The sequence below is a fragment of the Lentinus tigrinus genome (genome assembly GCF_003813185.1).
Source record: "Lentinus tigrinus ALCF2SS1-7 unplaced genomic scaffold L226scaffold_11, whole genome shotgun sequence".
Taxonomy (NCBI): domain Eukaryota; kingdom Fungi; phylum Basidiomycota; class Agaricomycetes; order Polyporales; family Polyporaceae; genus Lentinus; species Lentinus tigrinus.
The window spans coordinates 624,638-646,145 of NW_027137920.1; the positions used below are offsets into that span (position 1 = coordinate 624,638).

A 21,508-nucleotide genomic window follows, 5' to 3' on the forward strand; every position below is an offset into this window, starting at 1 on the left:
GCCCTCTCATCGCTGCCGCGCTCTTGTATATCTCTCTCACAATGTCTTCATCCGATCCTCCACGAGACCCTATGCCGGCCGGCTGGCGTATCGAACCGCCGATGACCCTCTCCAATTCACCCAATCCTATGACCCCGCTGGAAGCACTTCTCCTCTCAAGGCGATACCTTGTCAGCCAAGCCACTTTTTGTGCAACAATACTAATCGTACACGCTGCCGCATCTTGGGTCACGGAAGCTCGCCACCGCAGGAAATTGGTTGTCCCTGAAGGCGAAATTAGCTCCGTACCAAGAAAAGAAGGCCGCAGGGCCTACCTATACATCCTATTCACCATCAGCGTCACACTCTGGATTCTTTGCGTCCGCATCGCGCTCAAGGAAGCAAAATTAGGCATCTGGCAGAGTGCGTGAATCTGACAATTGCGATGACGTGAGCCCTCACCCTTGCTGCCGGTTCCGACAGGCATGTCCTACCTCGAAGTGGTAGCAAGCGCGACCTTCTTTCAATTCTCACTCTACGTCTGTGCGCGACTCGCACACCGCGGGTTCACCTTCGGCGAGCTCGGTCTCGTCGCGTTCGGTGCCACAGTTTTGTTCATCGAGTTGATGAACCTGACCTCCGCGAAGGTGCGCGTCCGCTCACTTGCCGCATATTTGCAATACTCTGGTCTCTCTCTTCTCACGCGTCTACGGTTGCAGCTCTGGCCGGTCACCACTCCGTACATCAAGACGTTCCGGCTACCCACTCCACTGCTCATCTACCAGCTCGCCCTCATCCCCGGCTCGCTTCTTACGGGATTCCTCCTGTCGCCGCTGCTCTACCTTGCGCGTCACATCGCCCAACGCCCTGTCAGACGACTCCGTTACCCGCAGGAGAAGCAGAAACACCGCCGCCTCCTTGCGCTCGGGTTCTACGCCGGGACCGTTCTCATCGTGGGGGGTCTGATCGGGCTCTGGACGCGCTGGTGCCTCGGGAGACGCGACCCATGGGTCTACGCGATCTTCTGGGTGCTCGAGGGCAAGAACAAGTGGACGCGGCCCGCACTGCTCGCGTACTGGGGCCTCCTCATCTCCATTAGCGTCGCCGGGTGGACGAGGCAGCTCGCACGGAACAAGCGCTTTCGGCAATGGAACGTTCGCGGGAGCATGCATCTCAGCGTAGGGGCTGGGGACGGCATGGTTGGCCCGGGGAGCCCGCGGTACGGGGTGACTCCTGCGTCTGCCAGCTATGGAACGACGACCTTCGCGCAAGCCCAGGCCGGCACCATGCCTCTGGGTGTGGGCAACCCAGGGCAGCCTGGTGGAAGCCAGAGCAATGTTGTCATACCTGGGGTGGAGCTGAGCGATCCGAGCGCACCCCCCACTCCCCCAGGAGAGAGCATGCTCGGACTGAGGCTCCCAAACCTGCCTAACCTACCAGATCTGCCGCACGGGACGAACCTGTCGAACGTCGCCACGGACCTGCTGGACGCGGCGGACAAGCATGTGCCGACGCTGAGCGTGAACGCGCGCCGCAAGTTCTTCCACGCTCTCGCGGTGGTTATGTTCGTACCGGGCATTGCGGTCGACGTGCGTCATCGCCCCTTTCTTGCTTCTTCTCGTGCCGCTTCCCCTTCTCCATCTCCATCTTTCTTCGGGTTGCTGTGTGCATGGGTCCAGGCTGTCGGCTAACGGCTATTACGTGTTTTTGTAGGCGGCGTTCACGCACCTGGCGTTCAGCGGCGCGTTCGCGCTGTTCACGTTCACGGAGTACGTGCGGTACTTTGCGCTGTACCCCTTTGGGGCGGCGGTGCATCTATTCATGAACGAGTTCCTCGACTCCAAGGATGGCGGCACTGCGATCTTGAGCCACTTCTACCTCCTGACGGGGTGTGCCAACTCGGTGTGGTTCGAAGGGTGAGTGCATTCCGTTTGGTGCATTCCTCGTGCTCCGTTCCATGAACGTTGGTGTCTGCGAACTTGTCACTCCACTTGGAGCGTGGCCGGTTGCAGACATGATTGGTGTTTCATACTTGACCCTGGTACTTCTGCGGCGGTTGCGGGGACGTCGCGTGCAGGCCAGCGAATACTGTTCGCGTGAGGTTGATTGCTCGCGGGAGCTCCGATAAGACAAGTAGCGACCAACCTAAACCCAGGGTAGCTGCCTTTTCTTCATTCGCCCGAACCGCGCGTCGAAATGAACTGCCACGCAGTAATCTGGGTTACAGGGTCGCCCATTGTTGACCGGCGTTCGCTCCACTGCAGCTATCCATTATTCAGCCTCAGACAGCTTTAGACTTGTGTCCGGTGTCGCCTTCTCCAACGGAGGTTGTCGTTCGAAACACGTCGGGTCCACGTATCCATGAAGCGAAACACCCGTGAGCGACGGACTGCGATACGTCATGTGAATATCTGAGGCCGAGTTGAGTCGATGCATGCACACGTCATTGCATTCCCGTTTTCCCGGCGCTTTCGGAGTTTTGTGCCTTTCTTGTTGGGAGCCGTACGATCGTCGTCGTTGGGGTTCCGTGACGGTTCCGAATAATTCTCACTTATACGAGACTGCGCACGAAAGTCCGGGGAGAGGAGACCATGGAGAGATCGCAGTGCTGTGACCGAAGGCGCTCAAGTGGTCGGGTGGCGTTATGGTCGCTTTTCGGCGCAGCGTAAGCCCTCGCTCCTGATACAATACTCCTCAAATAAGCTTCGAAACATGATGCCAAGGCGTCAGGGTGGTTCCAGACGGGATTTTCGCTGACCAGGATCTGCCGCCGGAGGAGTTACTGACCCACTGTAATCGACAGCCCCTCTCGTCTGCTCCAATTTACAGGAACGCTGGTGCTAGGGGTGGGAGACGCGCTGGTAAGTCCGCTTCAAAGTGGCAACCGGGGGAGCCCGTTCCGATTGCGATCGAGTGGTTGACGAACGTTTACGCGACCTCCCCACAGGCCTCGATTGTAGGGAAACGTCTGGGCCGACACCGGTGGTTCGCCGCGAATCCGAAGACGATCGAGGGGAGCGCTGGGTTCGTGGGCTCGGTGTGGGCGTGCGCGTGGTTGTTGCGGGTGTTTGGAATTGTGGAGAATTTCTCGGTGCGTGGGGTTTAGTTGCTGCTGTCGGAGAATGCGTACTGACGCAATTGCAGCTCGCTCGGTTCTTGGTTGTGGCAGGGCTGGCAGGGCTGCTGGAGGCGTTCAGCGTGCAGAACGACAATCTGACGCTGCCGCTGTACATGTGGGCGATGACGGTGCTAGTCGATGTTGTAGCGTAGTACTAGGAAGCGAATGCAGGAGTATGTAGTTGTTGCTGGCGCGTGCTGGCGGTGCCGCTGAGACGGAAAGGGACAGGATGACGTCGTGCACAGACGCCGGGCGCGTTCTCGGTGAGTCGGGAGAGACGCCGGCCGGGGATCAGGCGACGCCCCACTCTGCACCTGCGAGACGCTCTTCTGTGCCAGTCTGAGTCTCCCTGTGGCTTCTGTCTCTCGCTGCTGCCCGCGCACCCCGCGCTCTCGTCTCAACCTCGACGTCCATGCCACTCCCCCTCCCCGCCCCGCCCTAATTGTCCTCCTCGTCCTCCTCGTCCTCCTCCTGCTTCGGCACGACCCACATGCACATGGACAATCGCGCGTCCCCCACCCTCCTCAGATCTGCCCAGATTCTCTCCCAGCTCCCATCCGTACAATCTGACCAGCTCTCCTACTCTCTCTCCGCCGCCAGCCCCTCCGCCATCATCGTACCGACCATTCCTCGCCTTGCCACCCCGCCCAAGGCACCCAAGGTCGCCAGACGCCCGTCCACCGCCTCGTCTGCAGAGGACAAGCTCACCCTACTCCCCCCCGCCCCGTCCATGGGCGACTTCTCGCCCTCGGACACCTCCTCCATGCAAGATTCGCCTGGCACCAGCAAGACCTGGTCCCCCAAGCTTAGGGAGGGCCGGCGCGCCTCCTACGAGGACCATACGCTCCAGGAGATGAACCGCAGAGCACACGCCGCCGTAGCCGGTCTGCGCGCCGAGGCCTCCCGTCTAGCGGGTGTTGGTGCGTCTCTATCTTCTCTGCTTTCTGGCCTCTTGACCAATCACGCCCGTACGCGTCCAGACGTCCTTCCGTCTCCGTTTGATCCGTCCCCAGACGAGGGCTCTCATATATCCGTCTCCTCGGGCGCGTCCACAGTACGCGATTCGAACATGGTAGAGCCAGATTACGATTGGGCAACCTTCATCCACGCGTACTCGATGGGCCGATGGGACCCCCTCAAGACCCCGCTCCCGCCCCGATCTCATCTCAACGCGCCCAGCTTGTCCCGCGCATCCTCCCTCGATACTTCTGTCGGCAGTGTGAATTCGGATGTCATCTTTAACTCTCCTGAACTCGATTCTGTGTCGGAGTGGAGACCGATGGACACTCCGTTTGAGGCCCCATCTGCTCGTCAACCTCCTCCCGAGCCTCCTGGTCCGCTGGACCCCGTAGCGCCTATTTGCGACGGTCATACACACATCGTGCTGCCTCCGCTCGATGCCAACATACAACCTTCCCTCAGTTCATCCACACTCGGTTCGTCAGCCCTTAATCCAGCCACTCCGAATGCCGGCGTCACGGTCACAGAGACTGCTGCGGGACCGAGCAAACCCGCGAAAGGGCTCAACATCCCTCTAAATCTAGGGCCTTTCTCGCATCGTTTGCGCAACTCTTTCGCCGACATGCGCACCTCTTCAGGCCTCAATGGCTACCCCCCTCTGGAGGGCTCACGCATACCGATAGCACCCGCAGATGCTACGGCTACGGCTGCTGCGATTCGGTTGGCTGCTGCGCGTGTATCCGTGGCTCCCTTAGCGCTGCCTTCGCCAGAGCACGAACTCACGGACCCGATGAGAGGTGTCACGGCAACTATTCCTCGCTCGCATCCAGATCACTTCTTTCCTGACCAGATCCTTCCGTTACTGTCTCCCAACACTGTTCGCAAATCCCGCCTGAGTAGCTTCTGGCAAGGCACGCAGGACGTGGACGAGACTTCCGGAACTTCTGAGTCCATGTCGCCCACCACTTCGACCACTCCCAAACATGATCTACTAACGCCCACCCAAGAAGTGCCGCGGATGAATGGCCAGCTTCCCTTGCCTATGCCTATGGAGACCAAGTCGGAACCGCACCCCATGCCTTCACTGTCCATACCATCATCAGCCATCCCTCCGGCTACTGCGCCTGTGAAAGCCTCCCTCGATCCGCTAGACGAAGATTATTTCGGCAGCATCGAGTCTGCGCGGTTGAGTAATCTCTCACAAACATCGGCACCTGTCGATCCTGTGCCCGTCATGTCCAACATCCCCAGTGCCCCAATAGCGCGGGGCAACGATATCGAACGCCAAGTTTCGGCGCCGCTGTTCGACACCGACCCTTCAACGGTGCCTGCGCTCCCGCGCCGGATCTGTCTCACGCGGCAGACGAGTGCTCCGCTGCCGACGGCGTCGCTATACGAGCGGCGGCTGCGCACCAGTCGCCCGCCGAGCGAGAGCTCGCTGAACAACCTTGCCGGGCGGGCAGTGAAGGAAGAGCAGATGTTCCAGGAGCTGGGGTACCTCGCGCCGCCGAACCCTCCGAACGAGCTCGAGCGGCGCAGGGCGCTGTACAAGTTTAATATTTGGAACACGGGACGTGACCCGAACTTTGACAGGATTGCACATCTGGTGAAGCTGGTGTTCAGTACGCGGATCGTGATCATTACTTTGATCGACGGGACGGAGCAGTTCTTGAAGGCTGAGTGTGAGTGTGTTTATCGTTCAGGCTTGTGTTTGTGGTAATGGTTCCTTCTTTCGTAGCCGGGCTTGGGTCAATCAGTATGCCCAGGACAAGCGCGCTGTGCGCACACGCCATTCTGCAAAGGTCAGTACCTTGCGAAAGGACAGAGGAGATGTTGCTCATGTCCTACAGTGATGACGAGCCCATGGTCATCCTCGATGCACAAGACGACTGGCGTTTCGCGAAGAATGTGCGTGTCAAGTCCTTTGCTGAGTGGCGATTTGCGACTAATTCAGGTCATCCCTATAGCCCTTGGTTATCGGACATCCACACCTTCGTTTCTATGCAGGATGCCCCTTGCGCACGCACGACGGCCACAACATCGGAACGTAAGTGGATCATGCGACATTTGGTGGACGTTCTCACAATGCATCGGTCATTTTTCAGCCTCGCCATTATGGACGATACACCACGGCGAGAGTTCAGTCCCCGCCAACGGCATACGCTGAAGGAGTTCGCGGTATGTGTGCTTTTCTTAAATCAAGCGTGTGTTGCTAAGACTGTCTGCAGCAAATTGCTATCCGAGAGCTGGAGTTGTGGAAAGACAAGATTCAGCTGCGGATACGTGATCGCATCCAAAGCTCGATGGAGTCCTTCACCCGCGAGTGCCTAGAAATCGACAAGCAAGCGGACGATGAGAAGGAGGCGCGGATGCCGGCGTCAACATCCATGGAGCAGATCTACGTCCGTGCCGCCAAGCTCGTCAAGCGCACGCTTGACGTCGAGGGTGCAATTGTCATGGACGTATCGCATGTCGACGTCCTGGAGACGATCAGCGCGGAATCCACAACATCGCTCACAATACACGATGCCGATGGTGGCTCGGGAACACAGAGCCGGCGCTTGTGTAAGGAGGAGTACCGGCGGCTGGCAGAATTCTTTGAGAAGTATCCAGAGGGCAAGGTGTGCGAGGGCATCGTGCACCCGAGCTTGCGCCCGTTCTTGCCGACGCAGATTCAGTATGTGCTGGCGGTGCCGATTTACAACATCGACAAGCGGCCATTTGCCTTGCTGTGTGCGTACAGCACGGGCGAGCGGACCACGCCTTTCGTGAGTTTCCCATGGATAGAATCGGTTGAGAATGCGGAGCTGATACATTGCCGTCATGACAGCTTGAAGGACACGAGTTGTCGTACCTCCGTGCTATCGGTGAGTGATTGTTGTGGTTCTGCTACGCATTATACTCGGATCGCTCACCACTTGACGACAGGTGTCATCATTCTGTCTGCTGTGCTCAAGCGGAGAATGATCCTGGCGGACAAGGCGAAGAGTCTCTTCATCTCAAAGTACGTATGATATTGCTCCCGTGTACCACCAGTTTTGACCGCTATTGTTTCAGCATCTCGCATGAGCTGCGAACACCGTTGCACGGGGTGCGTAGTTTGTTTCAGTTGTGCGTGACAGGTTCTCACCGCTTGTTCACGATAGATCCTCGCCTCTGCAGAGCTGCTCTCGGAGACGTCACTCGACCACAGTCAAGCCTCGTTCCTGCAGACCGTGCAGGCATGTGGGACGTCCCTCGTCGAGACTGTCAACCATGTGTTGGACTTCACGAAGCTCAGCGGAAATGCCAAGGCCGGCGGCGTCGAGAATGTTATCCACCTCAGCAGGTATGCGAAGTGCTCTCACAGGTGCTATAGATGGATCACTCACGAAAGCGGTGTCCCTTCGCGCCACAGGGTCAACCTCATGCGGCTTGTGGAAGATGCGACGGAGGGCTGTTGGATAGGCCACCGTGCGCGGATGTTCACCAGTGAGATTGGGAGCGTGTACTCTCCGCCGAAGTCGGATCGTCAGCAGCAGTCCGTGATGCTGCAGAATCCCAGCAAGCATGTCGAGACTGTGATTGATATCGGACATAGCGAGGCTGTATGTCTTTCTCCCGGTGACAGTAGCATGGGAGACTCGTTAGACTTACGCACTGCAACTCAGGGGTGGACGTTCCGGTGTGAGAAGGGCGGCATCCGGCGCATACTCATGAACGTCTTTGGGAACAGTCTCAAGTTCACATCGGTATGTCTGTCCTCCGTTATGCGTCGATTGCGGCGATTGCGATCGAGCTCAACTGGTGGGATGCGTGCTGACGAGCTGCTTCGTTGAATGTAGGACGGATATGTTCACGTAATGCTGCGGCAGCTGCCCAGCACGAGCGATACGCCGCCGGGCAAGGTCAAGATCGAGCTATCGGTAATTGATACTGGCAAGGTACGACCTGACATGCGGTCTTCCACAGCGAACGTGTTGCTGATGCTTGTTGTCTTTATCTCTTTCGCAGGGCATCAGCCAGCATTTCTTGAAGGTAAGAAGGTTCCACGCATGTGTGTGGATAGGAGCTTACGTCCAGTTTGGTGGCTTCAGAACCAGCTCTTCCATCCGTTCTCACAAGAGAACCCTCTTCAGACAGGTACAGGCCTGGGCCTTGCCATTGTGAACAGTATCGTCCGCTCTCCCGGCGTCGACGGCAAGGTCGACGTGTGGAGTGCGGAGGGCGTGGGTACCGAGATCAAGGTCACCTTCAACGCGGAAGCGGTCGAGAGTCCAAGCGACTCGTCCAACTTCTCCGCCGAGCTCGCCAAGGTCATCGAACACGGGCGCCGGCCGACGATCTCACTGCAGTCGTTCGACGACTCGGTGCGCGGCGTGCAGCTCCTGCGCAAGGTGCTCATGCAGTACCTCGTCTCCGACTGGGAGTTCTCCGTGATCGACGATGGCGACGGCGGGGACATCGTAATCGTAAACGAGGATCCGACGCCGGTGACGCGCGCCATCGAGCGCAAGGACGCGTCGAAGCCGTTCATCATCCTCTCGTCCGTCCGCGGGGACCCGCGCCTGATGGCGGTCGTGAACGAGTACGAGCACGTCGGCGGCTTCTGCAGGATGGTGTACAAGCCCGTCGGTCCCTGTCGCCTCGTCGCGGCGCTCAAGCTGTCGCTGCACGCCTTGAACATCACGAAGGGCGTGCGCGCGAATCCCTCGCCGTACCCTAACCCTCGCCCAGAGTCGCCGTCGAGGTCGTCGTCGTTTGACCAACCGGAGATAACGGCGGGGCTGTCGAGGAGGTACTCAGAGGAGACGTCTGGGGATGGGAAGGTGCTGTCGACGCACAGACCGCCGCTGGGCCCGAGGGCGATCACCGCACACCCGCTGACGAGTTGGTCGCATATGCCGCCGACGGTTGAGCAGGAGGAGTCGGAGTCGGAGTCGACGCCCAGCTCGCCGCAGATGTCAGCGATGCCGTCGAGCACAACGATCTTGGTGGGCACTGGCGGTACGTTGCTCAAGTCGTCCGTTGGGACGATCGAACCCAGTGGGCCGTTGCGGGTGCTCGTTGTGGAGGACAACAGTATCCTGCGGAACTTGCTGTGAGTCGCTCTGTGCTCCCTATATACGTATGCGATCGTGGCTGATCATCGGCACATCGCCGTTCCTCCCAGTGTCAAATGGCTCCGGAACATGGTGCGTTTGCATTGCACCGTAGTGCGGCGTTCTGATTCTGATCGCTCGGCTTTCTCTCAGGGCTATGACTACCGCGAGGCTGTCGACGGGCTGGAAGGCGTCCAGACCTTCGAGACAGATGGTCATTTTGAGTACGGCAGTTTCTCCTGACCAATGGAGTGCCTAGACGCTGATTTTACTCCTTCTATCATAGCGTGGTGTTGGTTGATCTATCGATGCCTATCTTGGATGGTGTAGCCGCGACTGCGCGGATGCGGGAGATTGAGTCGAAGCGCAAGAATGAGCCGGTGGACGGTTCGGCGGCACACCCTGCGCGGATCTTGGCGCTCACTGGAATGTCCTCCCTCGACGACAAGCGTCGAGCTTTCGAGGCTGGGGTTGATGGGTAGTGAGTAATATTTTCCTATCGTGAGCTTGCGGAGTGATCTGACTGTGCCATGCTAGCCTCGTCAAGCCTGTTGCGTTCAAGACTCTTGATTCCATGTTCCAAAAACTCGGGGTATCATGACGACGGCCCACACAGCTCACACAGCGTACGCACCACATCACTGTAGGATAGCTTGGAAGTACCACTCGCGGACATACCTCATCTCTTCGCTCGCTCAATCATGTTCCTGCTCATGTCGCACACCGCACATACTGCCCCACGTCGCACGCGTGATACGCACCATTGTCTTGGTCTCTTCCCCATGTACATCGCTCTCTCTTCTCCTCTTGTCGGTACGTAGTCTACATTGCCAGTCCACCCATTTACATGCATCGTACATATCCACCAGCACATATACACATACGCTCGCATCGCATACCGGATACCAGCTCGGCACCGGTGCCCTCACGTATCACAGTGACATATAACCCATCATGCATGCATTCACGACCCCAATATTCCATCATCCCATCTTATCTTCGCTCCTCTAATAATGCCCGCAGATCCATCCCCGACCCATCCAGCCGTGTTTTCGTATATCGTATCTTCGTATCACTGTAGCTCCTTAGTTGTCGCGTTCTCCTCCTCGTGTCCGTCTAACATCCCGCTCTCACGCCCACTGTTTATTGCTACGGACATCCTCCCTCCTTCATCTAGATCTCTCACGTAATTGTATTTCGCTGTCTTGCCTCGGGCACTCTTGTCAATGTCAATGTCTCTTTCTCCTGTGCGCTGATGATGTGGATATGGATGGTTCTTTCGCGATCGGTGGAAGCGAGTGGTGCTCGCCAATATACGGAACATAACTCTTGCACTGCGTACATATGCGCGGGACGGTACTTGGTCCTGGATGCGTATGATACTACGTATGAATGTAGAGTGCTCTGCGTTATGAGAACCGAAGTTGTTCGTGACCATCGGCCTATGTAAGAAGCAAGAAAGGTCAGATAAAGAAGCTAGATCTGTCTGATGTAGCCGTGACAGATGGAACAAGTGTCAAATCCCACTTCCACTTCTGCGAGTACGATGACATCAGGCCTTCGAAGCGTGTATACGTCACTGGACCGTTTGGCGCGACATATCTACCTTCTATCATAGCACGCACGCAAGTTGGTTCGTTCTCCAAACCGGGACGATCAATACGATGATGGCCAATGCTCTAAGAGGAGGTAGCACACAGCAACACTGCTGCGTTGCGTTTGCGGGGGCACGCACGTACAGATACATGTCAACATGTTGATATACCGGGATAGCTTCCGAGCGCGCGAACTTGCAAAAGAAAGTATACGTACGTTCTAAGTATCTATTACGGCAAACACTGGTGCATCTACGTCAGGGAATCAGGCGGGGGACCAGTGCAGCGGGCGAACGGTTGGTGCAGAGGTATGGATTGCAACTGGTAACATGCAACGACTTGATAGCAGCGAGCAGAACGCGGAGCGGTTATCCTACAAAACACAAGGCGTGGCGGGCTGAGGGCACTCGCGAGAGATGAAGCAGAATTCGATAAGAGCGATTTCACGAGGCAAGAGGGAAAGGGACTGAGCATGTACAGAGCACAGCCGCGCCAAGGACCAAATCCTCTGGGGAACGTCTACTGGGGAGACGTGCAAGAAGTGAATGCTGCGCGCCATGGCGCAGGGGAGGGGTGCGAGCATATACTAGCGTGCCCGATGGTATATAGAGAGCGACGAGGCGAGAGGAGCGTCGTGCAGGAGGTGGATGGGACAAGAAGCGGTATGGGGTCAGGGAGAGATGTGGCAACAGACAGTGAGCGAGGGGGATGTGTGGCAAGGGACAGGTACAGGCTTTCGTAGATTGGATCTTCAGCTTCAGAAGTTTAGAAGTTGGACCACGACATGACGTTCTCGCGGTGGTCGATCCCGGGCGCCGCGTCAAGGTTCACGGTGACACCGAGACTGGAGACCCGCATCGGCCGCTCCGCACGGAGGCCCTTCACGGGCTTGAGGAAGCACCACGCAGGGACCGCGCCGAGCTCGACCTCACCCGGCTTGAACGCGCTGTCGCGACCGACGATGCACCAGCCGTCATCGTGCTGCTGCACGAGGGTGACTGTCTCTCCGAGCGAGACGACGAGTTCGTCGGGGAGGACGGGGTCGAAGACCTGGCGGACCTTCTTCTGCGTTGCGCCGTTCGAACCGATCGAGGACGTGCCCGACATCGCGGACATGGCGGAGAAGCGGCGCGAGTTGCGGCCGCTGGCGAGGGGGAAGACGGGCGAGAGCCAGGAGGAGGTGGAGGACGGGCGGCCGGAGGGAAGCATACCAGCACCGACCGGCCCGATGCTCGTGTCGACTGCGAGTGCGGGAGGAGGGGCCGCGGGCGCGAAGGGCGCGAAGGGTCGGGGCAGCTTACCCTCGGCAGCGTAGTGTTCGAGAATCTCGTCGCGCGACGCGCCGGGGCGCAAGACGGCGCGTTCTGGCATGATGACGCCGCTGTCGAGCTGGGTGCGCGAGAATATGCCCTTTCCGGAGAGGGGAAGGCCCGCGCTACGTCCGCGCTGAGTGCCTGGCGTGGTTGCGCGACGGAAACAGATGACGCACCTGGAAATAGGCGACTTCTCGCTCATGCTGTCGTCTGATCCATTGAAATTGACGAAGGCGGAGGCACGCAGCTGCTTGCGCTTCGACGCGGCACGTTTTCTGAACCACCGGATGCCGAGCCAAAGGGCGGCGCCGACGCCAATGACAGCTGCGACGACGATTCCGGCGATGATGATTGGGTTGATGGACGTGTCCTCGTCTGTGGGATCGTCACGGGCGACGAAGGTGAAGTGGGGAGCCATTTCGTTGGAGAGATGCGTTCCGGGGAATTAGACTAGAGTCGTCGCGTGCTGCGGGAGTAAACAGGTCGGACTGTAAAGAGTGGCTGGTTCGAAAGGAATGACAGTTGCGTCAGGACGCGTTTCGGAGTCGTCGTGCCCCGTGGTCTGGCTGGGGGAATGGGCAGCCGAGAGGGATGGGGAGGCCTGCGTGTATGCACCACGGACGGGATACCGCTATGGGCCAGGAGGAGGACGGAGGAGAGAAAGGGAGGAGGGTGGATAAGGACGTGCATATAAGTAAGAGGGTTGAATCTATACTTACTTTCGGGTGCGTTACCAGGTTGCTTACTGGCGCCACGCAGGCTAACAAAATGAAGGGGCAACGACGCGCGTAGTCGGTTACCATGGCCCTCCTCCTCCTTCCGGAGCGCTGCCGGCGCCACTTGACATCTTCCGTGCCCACCCATCTTGATCTCTCCCGCCTCCCCATCTGATACTCGCCATCCTGTCTTCTGCGTCTTCGACTGAACGCTGCCTGTGGTTGGCTGAGGGTGCGCTCTCGTTCGAGGTTGGATCATACTCACCGCCGCAGTGAGTTGTTTGAACTCCGAGTCTCCGAGGAGGTGTGTTCCATGCGTCCGCCGGCTGTCTCAGCATCGATTACGCCACACGTGCAGAAGTTTTACATGCATGCATCTCTTATGCGCGCCATTGAGGCAATAGCTTGTCCCAGAGTGTCGCGTTGAGGAAGCCTTATGGTCGACTCGTGATGCAATCTGACTCGCTTCATCTAAGCATTGTATTGCAATTTGACGACGACAGCACGCACGTTTTCAACTAAACCCGCCAGCTGCGACCTCATAGTCATGGTCTGCTTCGGAGTGCAGGTGCAAGCCGGCGCCCGGAAGCATGAGGATCCGATGTGGCGTACGCCGCGGGACACTTGGCTTGTCCTTGGCCCGACGTGAACATCACCGTGCAGTGTGCAGACAAGTACATGCTAGCCGCACCACCACCGGTCGTGCGCTCAACGTCCAGCCCAAATGGCGGTTGCTTATTGGCATCATGGCGCAAAAGATGTCGACGTAGCCAACGACAACGTACTGTGCCTATCATCCCCGCCAGAATATCGGAGATATACCGGTCTTGCCCGGCGAGATCTCCCGTATCACCCTGCAGTATCCCTCGCCAGCATTGGTTTGCTGAATGTGGCTCTTTCTCTCGGTACATCTATGTTAACTCTTGCCGGCAACCTACATATAAGTAGTGAGGTCATGTTTGAGCGTATTGATTGAATCAGAGATCGCAATCGGGGCAGGGAGGACCTTACACACGTGCCACCCGATCTCTGTTTCTTCCACCAACTTCCACCGCGGCGATCATACCCGTTTGCACTAGGGTCACCGCAACAACCTTTCCACGAATCTGGACGCCGGACTAGTCGCTAACCGACTGAATACAAACGCGCAGCTCGACCGTGACGTCGATTCCGAAGTCTTCATAATTGAATCTCACCCACGATGTCAACCCCGCCGCCTCCCCCAACACCTAAACACATCGTGCGCAGCCACGGCGCGCAGGTCAACGTCGTGTGCTTTTCGGACGACAACGAGCGCATTCTCTCGGGCGATGCTGTTGGCGTGGTCGTCGTGACCTCGACGAGGAGCTTGCGTGCACTGGCGAATTGGAAAGCGCATACGGACGGTCTCCTGGGTCTACAAGAGTTTGAAGGGCAAATCCTGACGTCCGTTCGTGCATTCTGACTCTCGAGCTCGCATGGGGTACTGATAGACTTGGCTCGGCTAGACATGGAAGGGATAACAAGCTGCACGTCTGGAAAGGCGTCTTTGAACCCTCGAGAACTCTGGGAGGCTCCGCCGCCCTACCTGGCCTGCAGGCTCCGCAGCTGTGCTACTCGCTCGACGTGAACGCGCTGAACTTTTGTCGATTCGGTCTGCTGCCTCTTTCTTCTGAAAAGCGCACGGACGACTGTCATGCCTTGATCGCTGTCCCGAACTTGGTCGAGTCGTCGTATGTAAGTCCGTTTCGACGTCCTCCCTTGACGACAGGAGACTTAAAGGATGATGTTACAGGCCGACGTCTGGACTTTGCCAGGGAAGCAGAGGTTACATGCTGCCATTGGCAAAGAAGGACAGACATCTCCCGCACTCGACGGAAGAGAAACCCGCAATGCCATAGGTATTGCTCGACTCCTCAGTGTCGTACGGATGCACAGGACTCTAATCTGTCGCGCACAGGAATCATCATGTCGATGCACCTCATGAGTGTGCCCCACCCACACGCCGCAGATCGCACGCGCCTGCGGCTGCTCTGCTCGTATGAGAACGGCAGCGTGACGATGCGCGAGTACACGCGCGACGACAAAGAGACGTCCATAGAGGGCATGGGCTGGGACGTCCTGTGGTCCGTCAAGCACCACGTCGAATCCGGTACGCCCTTTCAAACCATACAACCGCCTTACGGCTTTCTGAACACCATCAACGTCATTTATATACATGTAGTGATGGCGATGGCCGTGTCTAGGGATAACTCGTTTGCACTAACCGTCTCTGCCGATCACTTGATAGGCCGCTACAACTTTGCTGTGAGTTTTATTTCGTGTCATTGAACCATTGAGGGCCCCCCAGAACACGCGCAGGCGACTCCAGACTCGGGTTACTAAGGCGTAGCTCCACAGGACGCTGAGCGGCCGGAGACGCGGGAAGCGGCATGCGCGGTGTACAGGACGAAGCACCCGGGCAACGCGTCTGTAACTATCAAAGACGACGGGCGAGTATGCGCCGTAGGCGGATGGGACGGAAGGTGAGCAAAATCCCGATCAAAGCGGACGACACACTGACGAGACTGGATAACGCAGGATCCGTCTGTACTCGACCAAGTCGTTCAAACCCCTCGGCACGCTCAGCTATCACAAGAAGAGCTGCCAGGCGGTCGCGGTCGCGCGGTCGCAGCCACAACTGCTTCCGTGCACCTCTGAAGGTGGTGGCGAGGGCGACGAAGAAGATGAGATGAGCGAGGTGGAGAAGGAGGAGAGGGCGAGGTGGCTCGTATCTGGGGGCCAGGATAACCGGGTCGCCATATGGTCGCTCATCGAGTTTGGGAAGACCTGATTGCAATGCATCGCGTGGCTTGCAGCGTCAGTTGGTTTCTGGAGGGTTGTTTCTTCGCGCTAAAACTTCGCTTGGGACTCGGCCCTATTTTACACTGGCACGGCAGCGCTGAAAAGTCCATAGAGGACGACAAAAAAGGATATGCACTGCGTCATGTCCCAGGAAGGATTCGAGCCTTCGTCTTCACGGTTTATAAGGGCCAAAGGTCCACAACGTGATGATCTAACCACTAATCGACAAGGACGATGACTGGCCAGCCGTGCATGCGAATATTATCGTGCGGTGTCCGAAGCGCCCAGGGAGAGCAGATCTCGGAAGGGGATCGGAGAAGGATTTAGCCTTTCTGTAGTCCGGGCGAGCAGCTGGTTAGTGCCGTGCTAAACCTTCGGAGCACCCTGCCCCCGCGCGTCCTCCATCGTCTCGCGTGCCCATCCGACCGCCACCATCTCGGGCCCCGCCCCTCGTCGACCAGAAAATCCACGCTTCGGCCCACTTTTCCGGCAACAGGCGTCGTTATGTATACCCCACCGCCCGACCTCGAGGTCTCTCGTTTCAACTGCGTCCGGAAGCCCCTTCTCGTTCTCCTCGTCCTCGCGCGTCGCCTTCCCCTCCGACGTTGCTGCGGCTGCAACTGGCTGAATGAAGATGATGTCAATGCCCGACCCCCAGTCTGCGTACTCGCTCGCCATGCGGAAACCGGCGTTCCGTCTTACGCTTCCGCCCACCATCTATGTCTCTGGAGGGTCCGTCGTGGGTGTGCTCGAGCTGGATCACGAGCTGGCTCTCGACGACGACATCGACAGGGTGTACGTTGAGCTCCAGGGGACGATTCAGACGTGAGTCGCACCTCTCTCTCGCGCGCGCGTGTCTGTTTGAGTCTGACTTTGCTTGCTGACAGCAAGAACCGGATGGGCGGCGAGGCGGACCAGTTCCAGGTCGAGACGAATGAGTTCCTGCGGAGGCCCTTGACGCTGTGGAGGAGAGACGGCAGCGTATCGCCGACGGGCGGGAGTACGCTCGTCCTGCCGTTCGAGCTGAAGCTGCCGGAGGACGCGCCCCCGTCGTTCCAGTTCGAGTCCTACATGAACAACGCGTACGTCCGGTACGCGGTTGAGATCACTGGCGTGCGCACGGGCACCTTCGCGGTCGACCGCACGGTTAAGACGCCTATTGTCGTCCTCCAGTCCGACCCGATAGGCAGCGGGATTCGCGCGCAGCTCAAGCTCGGCTGGCAGGAGACGTGGGGGAGGTTGAAGGTAGAGAATAACATACGCAAGTATCCGTGGGGTGATTATGCACATGCGAAGCTCGAGGTGAGTCTGCTAGATCCTTGTGAGAGAGTCTCACGTACTGAGCGGCCTCTTCTCCCAGCTGCTCGTTCCGCATATGGACACCTTCCCTCTCTTCTCAGATATCCCGTACACAATCGTGGTGACGACGACCAGCGCACCTACGAAGCGGAAAGGCAACGCTGCCCCCGAGAAGAGCCTCTTTCCGTGCGCCCCCCGGAATCCCTCCGAGATAGACTTCGAGCTCCGGCGGTTCATCGACATGGATACCCCGTACGAACCTTCAAACCCCGAAGAGCTCGTCACGGACATCATCTCGAAGGCCCATGCGCCGATACCACCAGTCGACGTCGAGGTCGGCAACTACGTCTGGCTTCCGGACGCACAGAAGGCGGACCGCGGGCGTTGGTCGCAGGAGGTCTCGTTCCACTCCTACATCAACCTGCGCTTCACGCCGACGTTCCTGACCGAGCAGTTGAAGATCAAGGTACGTCGCCGAATGGGGTCTGAGTTTCGCTACAGTTGGTTCAGCTGCCCTGAGTACAGTATACCTTGGTCCTAAGGATTGAGTTCCCTGGGATGGGTAACGTCCTTCGTTTAGAACTGCCCATCAACATCGGTTCGGGCGTCGAGTCGTCGTTCCCCTTCGCGGACTCTTCCCGCACAGTCGACCTCCCCGCGTAAGTCAATCATGCCTTCTCCTTGCTTTATCAAATACTCATCTTCACGCTGGGACAGTTCATATTGGAATACCTCGACCTGGTCCGACCAGTGAACCCCTCGCAACAACCACTACGACGAGACGGCCTCCGGACCCACTCCAGCTCCGAGACCAGGGCCATGGTTCCTCCTAGATTGGTCGGCCACATACGCTATATAACCTATAGCACCTTGCGCGGCATCAATGCATCCATTCGGCAAAGTACATACAGAAAAGTAATATCTCTGGCCGCTCACATGTTGTACTACTATGTAGCCAATTCCCCCGGCATCAACATCTCATCCTTCCAATACCTCTCCATACCACCACGGTTCCGGCGCTGTCCTGTATTTCTGCTCTACAATTATTCACTATCTGTGCCTCGCCCACTACTATCGCTAGTTTACTACTTGCACCGAATCTCTCCCTTCCTCTTCTTCTGCAGCTTCCGTGCCCGCCTCCGCCCCCTCATCTGTCCTGTACCGTTACTCACGCAATCGACTGGTTGTTACTCGCAGCTTCCCCCCACGATCACCGCACGGCGCAGACGTCAGGCGTCGCTATGGTATGTTCCCGCCCGAATGCAGGTACATGCGATATGCTCGGTGACCACTAGTCTCGCGCCCCTGGATGTCGATCTGCCTCGATCGAAGAGCTCACCGCCGGTTCGCCGCGTCCGCCGGTGCCTCGTGTACCCGTTTGGATCCCGACCACAAAGCTATTTACATACTATGACGTCCCAGTAAGTATACCACTCTTGGTCTGGGTACCCTGACATCGCGCATGCAGCACGTTGGTGGTACTTGCTACTTACTGTGCAATTATTGTATTCTCATCTTGCTTGAGCGACAGCCTTGAACCACTCTAAGCGTGTTCGGTATGTAGCATGTACCTTCCAGGACCTCGGTTGTGATGCGAACGTTGACTCGAGTCTCGAATCCGTATGACTATGGGTAGAATACCTTCCCTGTCGACGTGTCTCGCTATGTAGTATGCTCAGTATAAGTACCTATGTACTCAGTTCTACACAACTCGCGAGTCTAGTCTGTCTGTCCGTCGTCACGTCGAAGCTCATCCTGCGGCTCGCGGCCAAATGAAGGCACGCCGATCTTCATTCGATCAGGGGCGACATATATACCCGCGAACCTCACGCGGTGCACCGCGCCACACTGCGGCAAGCGAGGTACTATAAGTTCCCGGCGGTACCAGAGCGGTACTCTCAGACCGGGTTGAATCATGGGATTCTGTAAGTACAGTACTTGATCAGGTCGTGATCATGGTCATGGATTGCAACCGATCGTTTTCTTGTCGTCCTTCACGTTGTCGAATCAAGAAGAGTAAGTACGGGATGCGAAAGAACGGAACTGTAGGCGTGCGCTTACGGCAGGCCGAACACACACCCTAGGCCCTGCTGCGTTTTGGCCTGAGCGGGGAACTGGGTGTGTGTGTTCAAGGTCCCTCGGAGTGAGTAGTAGCATAGCTATCGATCTACAGACACTGCAAGAGTTAGACACTCCGAGGGCTGACGTCGACCCAGTGTCCACGGACGCCGAAGAACATAGTGCGGCGTTCTGTGCAGTGTGCACCGCTGTTCAAACAGACTCCGCATGACCGTCGCTGCACAGGCAGCTCCGCCGCGCCAATCCAGGGCAGTGTGGGCTTCCAAGCTCTACGGAACGCGCGTGCGAAGCATGATGACCTTGTGCCGCTGCGATCCTCACAGGCAGCGAGCAGCGCCCTCGTCGGTAGTGCGGCAGGGGTAATTACGATGAAGGCCGGCCGACGCTAAAGTCGTCGTTGTCCTCGGGCCTGGATGAAGCTTATGACCTTCTGACAGTCAGTGAACGTAGATCTTCCCAGACTCTGCAACCGGATGCACAGGCTGGTGGTGTTGCTTGCAGAACCTACTTACTGCAGGTGCAGCGAAGCCCCCTGCCCAGTTCCGACGGCATCTGTCATACGGTCACCACGACTGCACTAGGTCCGGGGGCTGGCTGCCAACCACTGACCGCAGTGACCTTCGCGTTGCGCAACATGCGCTCTGCTTCCGATCTACAGGGAAGGCCGCACTGGAGTCTGGCAGAGAAGGGGTGAAGACGAAGGTTCGGTGCCGTGCAGGTCCCAGCACCGGTCATTCACTAGCACTGCCGCCATGCCCGTATCCGCGCGCTGGGTGGCGGGTGGGCGTTCTCACCGTTGCGCCGCCACCTGCAGATCACTCGCGGAGACGCACCTTGATGGGCACCCACCGAGCGGTGTGGCGAGTGGCAATGGAGTCGTAGTCGCCCTCCTCGCTGCAGTGCATATGCGGTGTGCAGAGGTGACGAGGCCTCCCGAGGCCCGTGTAGCGCGCGCCCCGGAGCGGCGATGCGCGAACACACCCTTGATTTTCTGGAGGCTGGACGTCTGGCACGGGGGTCGCTTCTTGCCTTGTTGGGTGCCTGTGTCATGAGAACGCGCGAGCTAGACAGCGTTCACGCGGTGAGCCACGTCAGAGGTGAACCGGACGTCCGAAAAGCCTATTCAGCGCACAGCGGCCAGCAGGGGAGAGAGGTGGAGATTAAGGACGCGATTGGGAAATCTCCGAGCGGCAAGTGCTAAGTATACAGACAATAAGCAGGAGTTCGTCGTGATAGACAGGGTCCGTAGAGTTTAACAGATATTTTTTTGGCCGTTGAGCCATCCAAGGGCCGAGAGAGCTCGGAGCCGTGGGAGGTGGGGGCCGAGGAAGAGTGTTGTACATGGAACGTGATATGCACGGTGCAGCAGCGCGGTCATCGTCCGACGAGCTGCGCGTCTGCGATGGGATTTGCATGGATTGTGACCTGGGAGAACAGATGGTGGTCAGAAGTGAGCACATCATCGTTGGATGAGACAGAGCGATTGATATGTGCACGACGGTCTGTCTCACGATACGCGGGAGAGCGTTACGTACATGGGTAGTACGGATCTCGTGGAGGGGCCTGTTCTTTGCATTCACGGGCACACGCTCCATGGCGTCGAGGGTGGAGTCGGCACCATCTATCACCTGTCAGTGCAGTTAGCGTGCAATCAGGGTGGCGAGCGCGATGAGGTGCTGGAGAAGGTGGGATGCCCACCTTGCCGAAGATGGTGTACTTGCCATCGAGGTGGGGCTGCTTGGCGTAGGTGATGAAGAACTGGGACTTGTTGGTATCCGGACCCGAGTTTGCCATTGCGAGAATTCCGCGGTTGTTGAACTATCAGAGGAGCGATGCATCAGCTGCGGAAGAGCGCGCCGTGCGAGACAAGGGACAAGAGAGACCTTGAGGGTAGACCGGATCTCGTCGGCGAAGGGCTTGCCCCATATGCTCTGGCCGCCCTTGCCTGAGCCGGAGGGGTCGCCGGTCTGTATCATGAAGCCTCTGATGTTGCGGTGCCAGAGGGTGTTATCGTAGTACCCAGATGCACACAGCGCGAGGAAGTTCTGCAAGGACGAGAGGTCAGCAGGCTGAGTCGCGGTTCGGGGCGAGGATACTTGCCTCTGCGGCGGTGGGGACTGCCTCGCAGAATACCTCGACCTTGAGGGGGACAAGAGGTCAGTGCTGCATGGATGAATGATGGATGTGAACCGGAAGAGGTATACTTTGATGTCTCCGTGGGTGGTGTGGAAGGTGACTGACTAGAGGACATGAGCGCAGTCGTCCGCGGTCTGTCTCGCAACGCACCATGTCGATCTCTTCCCGCGGCAGTACTAGCTGTCTCCTGAAGGACCTGACCTGCGGCGTCGTGGTGGTGAAGGACAAGCAAGCAGGCGGCGCCGAAGACACGTCCGCCGGCCCGGCGCCGGCCATGAACCGAGCGGATTTGGCAGGGGAGGCGGCGGGCCGGCGCCGGGATGGCCGGGAAGCGAGGAGTGCGTCCGAGGAGGAGGACATGGAATGGGCCTCAGCAGCCGTTCACTGCCATCCGTCATCTGCATCAGCG

General features: G+C 58.1%; 7 protein-coding genes and 1 non-coding gene across 8 annotated transcripts; 5 read left to right on the top strand and 3 right to left on the bottom strand.

Moving 5' to 3' along the window:
- Positions 1-41: 41 nt before the first annotated feature.
- On the top strand, positions 42-3,249 carry L226DRAFT_462298 (uncharacterized protein; the record flags this gene model as incomplete). Its single annotated transcript, XM_067675714.1, has 7 exons — positions 42-402; positions 463-626; positions 699-1,568; positions 1,693-1,895; positions 2,783-2,840; positions 2,927-3,070; positions 3,124-3,249. 7 exons carry the CDS (start codon positions 42-44, stop codon positions 3,247-3,249), a joined length of 1,926 nt encoding a protein of 641 aa, XP_067535827.1.
- Positions 3,250-4,376: 1,127 nt separating this feature from the next.
- Positions 4,377-9,739, top strand: L226DRAFT_462336 (uncharacterized protein; the record flags this gene model as incomplete). Its single annotated transcript, XM_067675717.1, has 19 exons — positions 4,377-5,739; positions 5,796-5,859; positions 5,908-5,965; positions 6,025-6,104; positions 6,163-6,235; positions 6,286-6,825; positions 6,888-6,924; positions 6,986-7,061; positions 7,115-7,148; positions 7,204-7,385; positions 7,455-7,644; positions 7,708-7,788; positions 7,882-7,980; positions 8,051-8,074; positions 8,134-9,137; positions 9,210-9,231; positions 9,292-9,362; positions 9,425-9,619; positions 9,676-9,739. 19 exons carry the CDS (start codon positions 4,377-4,379, stop codon positions 9,737-9,739), a joined length of 4,257 nt encoding a protein of 1,418 aa, XP_067535828.1.
- A 1,759-nt stretch (positions 9,740-11,498) lies between these two features.
- On the bottom strand, positions 11,499-12,464 carry L226DRAFT_545602 (uncharacterized protein; the record flags this gene model as incomplete). The annotated part of the gene is made up of 2 exons (XM_067682356.1): positions 11,499-12,168; positions 12,223-12,464. 2 exons carry the CDS (start codon positions 12,462-12,464, stop codon positions 11,499-11,501), a joined length of 912 nt encoding a protein of 303 aa, XP_067535829.1.
- Positions 12,465-13,744: 1,280 nt separating this feature from the next.
- Positions 13,745-15,659, top strand: L226DRAFT_507994 (WD-40 repeat-containing protein). The gene is made up of 7 exons (XM_067678158.1): positions 13,745-14,187; positions 14,250-14,478; positions 14,537-14,642; positions 14,702-14,893; positions 14,966-15,048; positions 15,142-15,266; positions 15,322-15,659. Exons 1-7 carry the CDS (start codon positions 13,964-13,966, stop codon positions 15,572-15,574), a joined length of 1,212 nt encoding a protein of 403 aa, XP_067535830.1. The 5' UTR covers positions 13,745-13,963; the 3' UTR covers positions 15,575-15,659.
- Positions 15,660-15,728: 69 nt separating this feature from the next.
- Positions 15,729-15,818, bottom strand: L226DRAFT_t120. The gene has a single exon. It is a non-coding gene; the product is annotated as a tRNA-His (tRNA).
- Positions 15,819-16,228: 410 nt separating this feature from the next.
- L226DRAFT_570906 (uncharacterized protein) lies at positions 16,229-17,638 on the top strand (the record flags this gene model as incomplete). Its single annotated transcript, XM_067684490.1, has 5 exons — positions 16,229-16,410; positions 16,473-16,887; positions 16,946-17,350; positions 17,410-17,543; positions 17,602-17,638. The coding sequence occupies 5 exons, from the start codon at positions 16,229-16,231 to the stop codon at positions 17,636-17,638; spliced, it is 1,173 nt and encodes a 390-aa protein (XP_067535831.1).
- Positions 17,536-18,482, top strand: L226DRAFT_59112 (uncharacterized protein). Its single transcript, XM_067685611.1, has 2 exons — positions 17,536-17,543; positions 17,602-18,482. Exon 2 carries the CDS (start codon positions 17,704-17,706, stop codon positions 18,307-18,309), a length of 606 nt encoding a protein of 201 aa, XP_067535832.1. The 5' UTR covers positions 17,536-17,543; positions 17,602-17,703; the 3' UTR covers positions 18,310-18,482.
- A 1,607-nt stretch (positions 18,483-20,089) lies between these two features.
- On the bottom strand, positions 20,090-21,317 carry L226DRAFT_534835 (peptidyl-prolyl cis-trans isomerase-like 3). Its single transcript, XM_067680762.1, has 7 exons — positions 21,250-21,317; positions 21,168-21,203; positions 21,064-21,102; positions 20,847-21,008; positions 20,662-20,781; positions 20,499-20,591; positions 20,090-20,388 (listed from the first exon to the last, which is right to left on the bottom strand). Exons 1-7 carry the CDS (start codon positions 21,250-21,252, stop codon positions 20,338-20,340), a joined length of 504 nt encoding a protein of 167 aa, XP_067535833.1. The 5' UTR covers positions 21,253-21,317; the 3' UTR covers positions 20,090-20,337.
- Positions 21,318-21,508: the final 191 nt, after the last annotated feature.

Bases quoted from the DNA above. Each gene is read 5' to 3' on its own strand.
- L226DRAFT_507994 (XM_067678158.1), top strand. From the start codon at position 13,964: ATGTCAACCCCGCCGCCTCCCCCAACACCTAAACACATCGTGCGCAGC. The intron at 14,479-14,536 runs GTAAGTCCGTTT...ATGATGTTACAG, and splicing joins ACTTGGTCGAGTCGTCGTAT to GCCGACGTCTGGACTTTGCC. The intron at 15,267-15,321 runs GTGAGCAAAATC...TGGATAACGCAG, and splicing joins GTAGGCGGATGGGACGGAAG to GATCCGTCTGTACTCGACCA.
- L226DRAFT_59112 (XM_067685611.1), top strand. From the start codon at position 17,704: ATGGTTCCTCCTAGATTGGTCGGCCACATACGCTATATAACCTATAGC.
- L226DRAFT_534835 (XM_067680762.1), bottom strand. The intron at 21,103-21,167 runs GTATACCTCTTC...GTCCCCCTCAAG, and splicing joins CCACCCACGGAGACATCAAA to GTCGAGGTATTCTGCGAGGC. The intron at 20,389-20,498 runs GTACGTAACGCT...CTGTTCTCCCAG, and splicing joins ACGAGATCCGTACTACCCAT to GTCACAATCCATGCAAATCC.